Source organism: Lepus europaeus, chromosome 1 (assembly GCF_033115175.1).
Source record: "Lepus europaeus isolate LE1 chromosome 1, mLepTim1.pri, whole genome shotgun sequence".
NCBI lineage: Eukaryota > Metazoa > Chordata > Mammalia > Lagomorpha > Leporidae > Lepus > Lepus europaeus.
In genome coordinates, this window is record NC_084827.1 from 113,104,627 (window position 1) to 113,117,241 (window position 12,615).

The window sequence follows — 12,615 nt, forward strand, 5'->3', positions numbered from 1 at the left end:
GTGGGTGGAGGAGCCCAAGCCCTTGGACCAACTTCTGCTGCTTTCCCATTAGCATTAGAAGGGAGCCGTATTGGAACTGGAGCAGCTGGAACTTGAACTGGTGCCCATATGGGATGCTGGCATTGCAGGTGGTGGTTTAGCTGTTTGTACCATAATGTCAACCCCCCTCAACCCTTCTGTCACTTGATTTTACTGAACAGGACTATCTTTCCTGGATAATGCTCCTTTGATTTGCTAATAACTTGGTTGCTATTCCTGGTAATAGAATGGTTTGGCTGCCACACGAATATGGGGGATATCATAATCTTGCTCTTAGAGTACTGTAACTTTGATAGGAAATCCATTTGTGGTGCTGACTTATATAATAATACTATGTGCAAAAACAGTGTTTATCAAGTCTTAGATCAGCTGCGTACATAGTCACATCTGGGCCAACAGAACTTTGTTTTGGTTTGCAAACCACATGGGCCTCGCTTGTACAAAGAGATGCCATCAACTACCTTTGTCTGGCCAGACCCACGTTTCCATATGTCTGTCAATGAATGTAGCTTGTGTAACCTGAGTTTTCTAGCCTCCTCTTTCATTGCATGTTTAAATAAAGGCAGGGAGTCATTCCAGACTGCTCCTGGTCCTTTGTTTGGTCAACCCTGACTGTTTCTATGGGGCCCCAGCTCTGCCATGCGCCAAGTCCACACGTAGGCAGAAGCACAGTCCACACTGGAGGTTAGCTTTCTGTCCAGCAGCAGCTTTTCAGCTGTCGGAGGGCTGCGGCAGACGCCTCCCTGGATCAGATTATCACTACCTTTATAAGCCTGTATAAACAGCTGCTGTTGGAGCTGACTGTTGAGTCAGTTGTCAGAGTTCATAGAGTCAGGTATTGATTTGAAAGAGAGGAGACAAGCAACCCTGTTAGTAATGCATCTGTTAGGCGGCGCCTTCATTTAACCTTGTCTGTGGATGCCCAGATGCTACACGATGGACAAGGCAGTGAAACTTGACTGGGTCGCCTTCCGCTCACCTATCCCTGGCACCGACTGTAAATGAATCCCTCTGGGTGAGTTGTTTTTGTTTTAGGGGGTGGGAGCTAGCTATTTAGTAGGTCTGTAGGGCGCTTAGCTTCCATTTGGTTGGGGTGTTTTCCCCAGAGAACATTCCAGTATTCGGTGCAATAGATCAGAAAGAACTAACCACGGTTAACCAGATGACTCCTTTATTCCATTCTTTGGAACAAAAGTCATGGGACTGGGCCTGGGTTCCCATTCCTGTACTGTCCCTAAACAGCTGTTTTGGCAACCTGGGCTTCAGGTTCTTTGTCTATAATATGAGGGCACAGCAGTCTGCTCCATTTGCCTGACTGGGCGGCTTTAACAGAAATGTATTTTCTCACAAGTCCAGAGACCTGAAGTCCAAGGTCAGGGCGCCGGTGGAGTTGGGTTCCTTCTGAGGCTTCTCTTCTCGGCCTGGAGATGGCTACCTTCTCGCTGTGGTTCCACATGGCCTCCCTTCTCTTCATGCCATGTCCTCATCTCCGCTTCTCATAAGGACCCCGGTCATACAGGACAGGGCTCCTCCCCCATCTGGCTTCCTTTTGCTTTTTTTTTTTTTTTTTTTTTGGACAGGCAGAGTGGATAGTGAGAGAGAGAGACAGCGAGAAAGGTCTTCCTTTTTGCCATTGGTTCACCCTCCAGTGGCCACTGCGGCCAGCTCATCTCGCTGATCCGAAGCCAGCCATCCTCCACTGCCTTCCCGGGCCATAGCAGAGAGCTGGCCTGGAAGAGGGGCAACCGGGACTAGAACCCGGTGTGCCGGCGCCGCAAGGCGGAGGATTAACCTGTTAAGCCATGGCGCTGGCCTTCCTTTTGCTTTTAAGGGACCTATTTCCAAGCATAGATGCATTCTGAGGTTCTGAGGGTTAACATTTCAGTATACTAATTTGGGGGGAGGGCAGTGAGCAGAATACAGTTCATCCCATCTCAGGGCTGGCAGAAAGGGCTTGATCAGTGGTTTTCTGATGACGCTCTTAGAAAGCGTATGTCCTCAGAAGGTGGCAGTGGCTAGGGTGACAAACTGTCCTGGTCTGCCCTGTCCTGAGAGGTTTTCAGGATGTGGGACTTGAAAAAACAACAAACAAAACCAGAGGCAGTCCCAGGCAAACTTGGGGCTTGGCCAGTCACCTTGACCAGGCTCCCATGGAGGAGGTCATATGCACACCCCCGTTCCAACCATTTGTCAGAAACTAGTAAGTGGTTGGAGTAAAACTCATCTAGATTGTGGTTAAAAGTGAAATTAACAGTAATGGGGAAGTGTTTGTTAAGCCCTGCCTGTTGTGTGGTAATCTTGGTGCTGTGTTGTTGTGATGAGAGATGATCCTGGTGGAGCGCTCACCTGGCTTACTGTTCTGTTATCTCCTAATTCAGTAGCAGCTCTGGGTCACCACCAGTAGCTTCTGCCCCATGTTACAGGTGAAGAAACTGAGTTAGAGAGAGAGAGGAGTAGGCCAAGTCTCTTGTTGGTCAGGGAGGAGCCAGGACTGAGCAGGCAGTTGGTCTTGCGTGCCGGGTCCCCATGCTGAGGGCAGGTGCAGGTGGCCCTGCACACAGGGAGCAGCAGCTGCATGAGTACGGGTAAGGCGGTAACATCTAGGCTCATGGACTCTCAGCTCAGTGCCCTCCCCAGCCCGCTGCTTACCTCTGGCTCATCCTACTTTTTGCTCTCCTAGAAGCCTGGCTTAGAACTATGTTCTGGGGGTGTCAGGAGTTTTGGGGGCATTTCTCAATGAAGAATTAATTACTCTCCATCTATTTGATCTCCCTTTTAAAATTTTATTAGTTAATTATTTCTATTTTTTTTTTTTCTTAAAAGGGAGACAGAGAGACAGAGAAAAATCTTCCTGGTATTTCACTCCCTAAACTCCTGGTAGTTCACTCTCTTAATCCCTGCAATAACCAGGACTGGACCAGGTCAATGCCAGGAACCTGAAACTCAATCTTGGTCTCACACATGGATGGCAGGGACACAAGCACGTAAGCTATCCTATCCTCCCAGGGTACTCATTAGCAGGAAGCAGGAATCGGAGGTGAAGCCAGGACTGTAGCCCAGGCACTCTGGCCTGGGGTGCAGATGTCCCAAGCAGTGTCTTAATTGCTATACCAAAATGCAGTGGAGGATGGCCCAAGTGCTTGGGCCCTGCACCCCATGGGAGACCGGGAGAAGCACCTGGCTCCTGCCATCGGAGCAGCGCGGTGCGCCAGCGCAGTGCGCTACCGCGGCGGCCATTGGAGGGTGAACCAACGGCAAAGGGAGGACCTTTCTCTCTGTCTCTCTCTCTCACTGTCCACTCTGCCTGTCAAAAAAAAAAAAAAAAAAAATGCAGGGCAATGGTGTCTGGCTGGACTTGAATAATTCTCTGTTGTTTTTATTATAATCATCTTTTTGCAGCTAATCTTGATATGTAGAAATGATACTTGTTTTGCATTTAGTGCGGTGCTATAAAATAACCTTTAAAAGACGTTTAAGTAAAGAAGCAAGAGTTTTAAAAGTATTTGGTGACTCATAGCCTCGACCATGTACAGATAGGGCACCAACTGTGAAGCGTGCGGTGAGAAGGATTGATTCTGTGAAACACTGGAAAGGAGAGGCTGTGGTTCCTGAGAATCTAGAACCAGTAGCCTTTCAGGTCAGTCCCCTGGTCCAGACTGGGTATGGCGTGGATCCTCAAGGTGTCGGTTGCAAGCTCCTTGGGTGACTAATGTGTCTGTTTGGTTTGATTTGGTTTGCAATATTTATCAGTATTTTTGAAATGCTCCTAAAAGACAGGATAAGGGAAAAAGGTAAAAGGCTTTGCTCTGGGAGAATGCAGCCTAGAAAATTATTGGAGGTGCCGGGATGCGCGAGGCAGAAACGCTCGCCCTGTGTGGACGCTAAGCTGCGGTGGTCCTGATGGTATGGTTCTTGCTGTTGGAGCCTCATGGTCCATCCCCTGGGGTTTAGAAGCAGACCAGTTAGGATCCATCTTCAGCCTGACAGCAACCGAGCCTGCAGGCACTTTTCATAGGATCAGTGTCGGTGGTCTTGTCTGCCATCCTTGCTGGCACTGAGACTCCACAGAGCTGTGTCTTTGTTAAATGGAGACTGATCAAGGCAAAGTGAGTTTACAACTCCTGGCGAGCCTCTCAGTGGGATGCTCACACTGGGCTGTTGCAGGATGGCTGAGGTCTGTGCTGGACCAATCTTTGGTCCCAGGATCTGTCAGCAGTGGGTGCTGTGCGTAGACTGGTACCTGGTACAAGTGCCAGATCTTCCTTCTTAGCAGCCCATACTCTGCCCACAGAGGTTGAGGATTGAGTTTAAGAGACCACCTGGAAGCCCTGCACAAAGTTACCATAACTTGGGGACAGAGGGTTTAGACCTCTGCTTTTCCAGTCACTTTCCAAGTGGCAGCCAGAGCAGCCGCCACTCAGCAGCCTAATAAGACAGCTGACCATTCTAACCAGAACATTGTGTGGTTTTTGCTCCTTTTGCTTCCTCCTGCAGTATGCATGTGATTCCAGAATGTTTCAGTGTTGTGTTATTCCTCTACCCTGTCTTCCACTACCATTCCTTAAGGAGGCTTCAGATGCTTTTTTAAAAGTCTACTTAACATAGAGGAAGAAAATAAAAGGTAACACAAGGTGCTGGTTAAGAAATAAAAGTATTCCTGTTTCAAAAGCCCACTGTCCCCAATCTTGCAACCTGTTGCACCTAACAAACTTTCCTCCCTGCAGGAAACATCTGTATGGATTATTTCATTGCAACCCCACGATGCTTGGACTTGAAGCACTTCCAGATCCCATGGACACCTGGGAGATTATAGAGACCATCGGTAAAGGCACCTATGGCAAAGTCTACAAGGTCACAAACAAGAAAGATGGGAGTCTGGCTGCAGTGAAAATTCTGGATCCGATCAGTGTAAGTATTAGTAGTAACATGTAACCGTAGTCTAGTGGTTCAGGCGCATTGACTTGTCAACTTCTTTTCCAGATCTTAGGGATAATTTTCATGACACCTGGCAAAAATCTCAAAACAGGTCATGAATTATCAGCTCCTCTGAATGAAAGAACTATACTTGCAGTTATACCTTTCCTCGAGAGAAAGAGAGAGAGAGAGAGAAAGAGAGAGAGTGAGAAAGAAAGAAATAGAGAGTGATCGTCTATCCACTGGTTCACTCCCCAGATGGCTGCAATGGCTGGGGCTGGGCCAGGCTGAAGCCTCGAGCCCTGCACTTCATGTGGGTCTCTCATATGGTTGGCAGGGTCCCAAGCACTCAGGTCATCTTCTGCTGCTTTTCCCAGACCATTAGCAGGGAGCTGGATCGGAAGTGGAGCAGGCAGGATTCCACTGTCACACACATGGGATGCCGGCCCTGCAGGCGGCGACTTTACTTGCTATGCCGCAGTGCTGGCCCTTTCCTTGACTTCTGTTTCTTGCCCATTTCACTGTTATTCTGGTTTCAGCTCTCTGGACTCTTCAAAAGTTACTGTTTTGGAGAGGGTGATATATTGCATTCCATTCCCCATCTCTCTGTAGGTTGCAAAGAGATCCAGTTTTATGATGTTTGATCATCTTGGGCTGACATCTTATTTCAGGACCCTGAGATTAAAATGCTATACACACTGAGCTTGAATGTGTCCTATTCTGTGTTGGGTCCCTTTGCCTTTTTTTAACTGCTTTGGAAATCTAGACATCTTTCAATAGAAAAGACAATTATGAGAGTATTAAATAAAAAAAAATCATAAAGACATTCTATTGATAGAATAATGACAAGGTTTAAACTGGGATCTGGATGTCCATTGTTAGGTACTCTGGAGATATGAGAACTAAGACATTAAAGATGTGTGTTGAAACAGGCTTCATTGAGTGATTACTTGAGTGTGATGTCCTTTCCTCCCACATTATATTTAATCCATTCTACATTTTTTTTAACTCTGTCTAGGACATGGATGAAGAAATTGAGGCAGAATACAACATTCTGCAGTTTCTTCCTAATCATCCCAATGTGGTGAAGTTTTATGGGATGTTCTACAAAGCGGATCACTGTGTGGGAGGACAGCTCTGGCTGGTCCTGGAGGTAAGAGGCTCCTGCTGGGTAACCAGGCTCCAGGGAAAGCAGATGCTGTGTTGTTTTGTTTTGCTTTGTTTTTTAAATAATTATTTTATTTATTTGAAAGAGTTACAGAGAGAGGTAGAGCTAGAGAGAGAGAGGTCTTCCATCCTCTGGTTCACTCCCCAAATGACTGCAACAGTCAGAGCTGCACCAATCCGAAGTCAGGAACCAGGAGCTTCTTCCAGGTCTTTCTTCTAATACAGAGTGGATCTAGGAGTACAATTGGAAAAGGTTATTTTGTTCCTTACACTGAGAACATTTCATAGGGCACATGTTCCAGCTGATTGCAAGTCATTTTCAAAAATTGTTACCCCAAAGTTTACTGTGCTTGCCCAGTTTGGATTTGCCTGTTCATGTCCCTTGTTGTCATCCTTAATTAGATTTCCTGCAAAGTGACCCAGGAGCTGGTAAGGAAGGTTTATTGAAGAGTTACTGAAGGAGAAGGCCAGGAGGGAAGTGAGAAGGCAGGCACGGGCAAGGAGGAGGATGAATGGAAGTGTGGTTCCGACAGAGGCCTCAGCAGATGGTGTGGAGAAGTAAAGAGCTGGGACGCTTTCTCAGAGTTGCCTTGAACTGTGTGTCCACCTCGGGCAGCCACTGGTTGCATGACCTCGGGGAGGCAGTTCCCTGTAGCGGAAGGCAGTTCCTGGTGAGAGGTGCATTTGGGAGCCGGGGCAGGGAGCAGTTGCTATTCCCAGAATCCTGTGCTCTCAAATGGGAAGCTGAAGGGAATATCATTGTATCCCCTCTCCTCCTTCAGTTTTCTTCCTTTTTAATGTGAGTGAATGTGTGCCTGTGGGTGCAAAAGAGTCAATTGTCCCATGGGACTAACATGACCAGGACAGAGTTGGCAATACAAGAAATCAGTGTGTTGGCTCAGGCCCATTGCCTCATCCCCATCAGGGCCACCCTGATTTGTTCCTTGGTTTGGTCTGCCCCTCTGCATCAGCTCTTGCCTCCCCTGCTAGGGTCATGGGTGATCCAGCAGCCCATGGACACACGGGGAAGCCAGGAAAGAGGAGTGCCCCAGGACAGGTGAGCTCTCACGTCACTGTTTGGAACCTCTGGGTGGAATCTGCCTGGCTCTGGAGAGCCTGAGCCTGGGGCAGTATGTACTGGCTACCATGGCAACCATGCATGAGGAATTCCTGTGCTGTATTCAGGTAGAGAACCTGCGGGGAAACTGGCTTGGGTATTTTGTCACATAAATGGCCTTTCTGAGAATATGAACGTGTAAGGGATTTTGGTTTCCAGGATTCATCTTTGTCCCCTGAGTTGGTGGTTAAGTCATAGGACATTCCTATGTTTTCATCTTCTGAGTTTTATTAATCCTCTTCCCGCAAGAATTTGAGGAATGTTAAGCTGCCAATGAAGCCCTTTAGCATTGCTGCTTTGTGTGGGAGTTGTAAGGTATCAATTCTGAAGTCTCTGTATTTATCTTCAGCTCCATAAGACCTCTCTGTTTTAAACCTCATTGTAACTTAAGTGCAGTGACCAAGAAATCTTAGTTGCTGTTCATTTTCCTCTGGACTCAAATAGGCTCTGCATTCAGATCTAAGAAACCAGAACTGAATTTTTGAGGGCCCACTAAGGGGCCTTTCCACTGTGTGAGCAGGCAGGCAGTGGGCTGCTTGTTCCTGAGGCCACCTGGTGAATGGATGCTCGCCTCTTCCTGAGGAGGGGTGAGCCTCACTCAGGTGTGGCCCTCAAACATGGCCAGGACCACGGGGAAGGGTGCACCTGACTTTGAAAGATAAGAAGAGGAGCCAGTGCTGGTGGCATAACGGGTAAAGCTGCTGCCTGCAGTGTCAGCATCCCGTATGGGTGCCAGTTCGAGTCCCGGCTGTTCCACTTCTGATCCAGCTCTCTGCTATGGCCTGGGAAAGCAGTGGAAGATGGCCCAAGTCCTTGGGCCTCTGCACTCATGTGGGAGTCCCAGGAAGAAGCTCCTGGCTCCTGGCTTCGGATCCGCACAGCTCCAACCATTGCGGCCAATTGGGGAGTGAACCAGTGGATGGAAAACTTCTTTCTCTCTCTGCATCTCCTCTCTCTCTGCCTCTCCTTCTCTCTCTGACTTTCTCTGACTTTCAAATAAATAAATTAATAAATCTTTAAAAAAAAAAAAAAAGGAAAGATGAGAAGGAGCCCAGGACTTTGAGCCCCGAGCAGATGCTCCTCTGCCAGCTGCCTCTGGCTTTTCCAGGGTGACCACATGCAGATAATGAGGCTGCCTTGAGTCACTGAATTATTCAGACCTGGGCGATACAATCTGCTGACACTTGCCTTTTGCTGGTGGCTTTGACCTCTACCAAAGTTGGTGGCACGGGATACTGAATGTCCTCAGTCATTTTTGTCTCAGGATGGCGTTGTCTCAACAAACTGCTGGATGGTGAGGGTGCCCAGTGCCTCCAGTAGTGAGGGGTCTCTAGACTCCTGATGGTGCTGGAAGCCTCAGCTTCCCTTCAGTTCATTCCCCAAGTGTTCAGTGGAGGCACAGAGGCCTAGAGAGGAGAGGACAGGCCTACAGTCACCTGACCAGTTACTTGACAGAAAAGCCTTTTCTAACTTTCCTCACTTTTCGAGCAGCACGTGCTGCTGCCAGCGGTGATGCCCTGTGTTGGGTCACAGGAACCTGGGGGTGGGGTCTCTAGCTGGGCTGGCAGCACGTTGATGATGGCAGTCCATGCAGCACCTGCCCCTGGTGCTCCCGCTGCAGCTTTTTAAGTCACGTTTTAGGAGTCTCAGCAATGAAATTATGATCTGCTTAATATTATTCTCCTCATCCTCTATATTGAGATTAAACTTATTTTGGCTTTGCTCTTTCCTTGCCCAGTGCAGTAAAAGAGCTGGTTAGAAGCTTTTCCACCTCCTTAAATCACCATGAGTCTGAAAACAAAAGCAAATACAAATGTCATTTCTGAAATTCGTTGATAATTGTTAGTGGAAAGCAAACAAAAACTATTTTATAATGGACGCACACTATATTAAAAAGTTATGTATTTTGGAAAATGTGTGAACATGTTTTATGTGAATTTTAATTTTTTAAAAACTAAGTCTCATCTCCCTTGTATAAAATATAAGAAATTAGAACTTTAAGAAAATAAGATAATAGTAAGAAAAAAAATACCTAATACGTGCTAAAGCATGAGCTGCTTTTCTCTCTTTTCCTTTTAGCGTAAAACTTTCAGCAGTTAGAAACTACTCATGTCAGCATAATGCACATGTTCAATTTAAAAGGTTTAGTGTACTGGTAAATGTGGCAATAAAATAAAAAAAAAAATCTGTCTAGTTGATGCTTTTTACTCAAGGCTCTAGAAAATGCAGTCTAGGCCTGAATAAATTGGAAGTGTCATAGATGAAACCATTTTCACCTGTTGACACTGTCATGAATTAAGTTGACTGTGCAAGAAGTCAGAGTCTTAAAAGGACCCTGAAGGGCTAGAACCTAGGCCCGGGAGGTCTGGATTGCCAGAGAAGGTCAGAAAGCACTGGAGCATGAAATCACTGGCTCAGACAGTAGGTTCCAAGTTCCAAAATGAGAAGTGTTGGAATGCCGAGAGTCAGGGTGGAGGCATAGAACACTTGGGACTAGGAAAAAGCAAAGAACTTTGAAAGGCAAGAGTTGCATCCTGCATTCATGTGCTTTATGATTTTAGCCAGAGAGAGAGCTAAGCTGAGGAGCAGGAGTGATTGTGCCCACCCCATGTCTACTCCAGAAGCAAGTGCCCTGGAGAGAGAATGAGATGGTGGTGGGAGTCTTGGGGCCTGTCTGCCTCTCATGGGTGAGCATCTGCCCGCTCTGATGGGAACTTGAGCGTTTCATGGGACAGAGTTCTTTTTCATCTAGTTGCAAGTCAGGGACGTTAGCTGGTGCTCAACAAACACGGTCTGCCCTATCACAGGGGAAATGTGTCCTGTCCTGGACTTACAGAGAGGCAGATAGTGTCCAACGTGATGCCTCCTAGGAGATCTTCGCGTGATTGTGACTACCTTGACGTTTGCTTTATACTTTCTATAAAACCTCCCACTCTTGAAGGATCAAGCGTGCAGAACAAAAAGGCATGGAAAGAAATTCTCAGTTCTGCAATCTGACCAGATCAAACCAAGAGGCTGGTGTAGAATCTACTTGAAAGTTGGAGGCCGGCGCCGTGGCTCACTAGGCTAATCCTCTGGCTTGCGGCGCCGGCACACTGGGTTCTAGTCCCGGTCGGGGCACCGATCCTGTCCCGGTTGCCCCTCTTCCAGGCCAGCTCTCTGCTGTGGCCAGGGAGTGCAGTGGAGGATGGCCCAAGTGCTTGGGCCCTGCACCCCATGGGAGACCAGGAGAAGCACGTGGCTCCTGCCATCGGATCAGCGCGGTGCGCCGGCTGCAGCGCGCCTACCGCAGCGGCCATTGGAGGGTGAACCAACGGCAAAAGGAAGACCTTTCTCTCTGTCTCTCTCTCACTGTCCACTCTGCCTGTCAAAAAAAAAAAAAAAAAAAAATTAAAAAAAAAAAAAAGAAAGTTGGAGCCTAGGCCAGAATATAGGTCTGGTGATTGTGTTGCATGGCACATTCTTTAATAACGTGGGAGAAAGTTGATGGCTTACTGAGCAAGGAACATTTTCTTGCTTGAAATTATGACCATCCTAGAAAATGCACATACTGTGATAGAATCAATATTCACCAATGTTTTGGAGAATAGATGTGAAATGTAAATGGTTTTTCTATTTTTCTTGGTTTGGAGCAAAATGCTCATTAAATTCTCGGTGCATCTGGTTGCCACGTTTCTTGAATGCTGAGGGCGTAGGGAGGGACTGTGGGGATGGAGACACACCTCTGTGTTTGAATCTGGTGGCTGGCAGAGTGGCAGGAACAAAGAGGAGGCTGATGGGCCAACCCTTGGGGCTGAGGCATGAGGCTTGGTTGTCTTACAGTTCTAAGGGGAGTTATTTGATGCACTTAAATATTGTTGTCATGCTTTTTAAATGTTCAGCCCATTTCACTGAACATTTATTCTGGTTAGAAAATTATTGGTGTGTACCTGCTCTCTCTCATATATCCAAGTACCAATGTCTTTTTTCAATAACCCACAGGCTGCCCTTTGAAACCTGGATGGTAGGTTTATTAACTTCATGGGACAAGCTTCCATTATTGGTACCCTGAGTAGTTTAATTATAAACTCCTGTGAATCCTAGGAAGTTAGTTCTGAAACTCTGACATTTAGTGAACAAAAGACACCAGCTGGCTAGGATCCCTTTGCTGTTTTTAAATCCACAGCTGAGGTTTAGTACTGAGGACAAACAACTGTTCTTAATCCCTTCCTAGGTTATAGAGTTATGAAGAAAGTTTATAAGCTGGCTACCTATATAAAATATTGCCGAAGAGGTCCTTCTTGCAAAAATGGCTGTACTTAAATCAGGAAAGGAGAGAAACTAAACTGAAGTTTCAGGGGGAAATTCCAAGGTTGTGCTTATGTGGATTGTCACAAGTAGCTAATTTAAATGTTATATGGGTAGATTTAAAAAAAAAAGATTTATTTATTTATTTATTTGAAAGTTAGAGTAAAAGACAAAAAAGTGAGAGAGAGATTTCATCTACTTGTTCACTCCCCGAATGGCTGCCATGCCCGGGGCCAGGCCAAACCCAAGCCAGAATTGAGGATTTTCATCCAGGTTTCCTATATGGATAGCCCAGACACTGGGGCTATCATCTGCAGCTTTTGCCAGGCTATGAGCAGGGAGCTGTCTTGGAAGTGGAGTAGCTGGGACATGAACCGGTGTCCATAAGGAATGCTGGTGTCACAGGCAGTGACTTCATCCATTATACCACAACACCAATCCCTCTGGATAGAATTTTAATGGCATACTTGCAGTTCAAGAAAGCTTGGGCCTCCCTGGGAGGAGAGCCAGGCTGGGGGGTGGTCCCAGTGAAGGTGCTGTCATGCCTGGCATTCCCATTTCTGCTTTGACCTTAGAGGACCAGTGGCTATTGTTGATATTTCCCTAGTTACTGTCCTTTCTTTACCTTCCAAATTCAGTGAGAAATTCCCATCAGGTCTGTCTCATAGACATCCCCCACATCTGCCCCTTCCTTTTCATCATGACTTGATTTTGGCCCGGACTCCCTTGATTGCTTCAATCTCTAATGAATGCCCAACTCTGGTGGTATCCTCTCCTGTCATCTTCCTGTCTACTGCCCAAGTCATCTTTCTGAACACTGTGGCCTCCTGCCTTAGCTGATTCTCCTTATCTAATGGCATGTGGTACTATAATAGGCATAATGTAGGATAATAGAGCCCGTCTTCCTTAGCAGGGCACCTATCTTACACCTTCCTTTTCTATCTCCATGCCCTAGGATCTCGGCATGCTTTGTCCCAGCAGTAGCAGAGTATTTAAAATTTACATGCATGTGCATGTCTTATTTCTTTGTGTTCCCTTTCTATGTACACAATGTCCTGTTTCCCTTATCTGCCTCTCCCAAGGTCCATTTG

The 12,615-nt window shown here is 46.8% G+C and overlaps 1 protein-coding gene across 1 annotated transcript in view; it reads left to right on the top strand.

The window, feature by feature from the left end:
- MYO3B (myosin IIIB) overlaps nucleotides 1–12,615 on the top strand; it is a 331,588-nt gene that overhangs the window by 15,774 nt on the left and 303,199 nt on the right. The window contains exons 2-3 of the mRNA XM_062196326.1: nucleotides 4,764–4,947; nucleotides 5,972–6,106. Coding sequence (XP_062052310.1) covers nucleotides 4,764–4,947; nucleotides 5,972–6,106 — 319 coding nt within the window. The remainder of the gene's footprint in view (nucleotides 1–4,763; nucleotides 4,948–5,971; nucleotides 6,107–12,615) is intronic.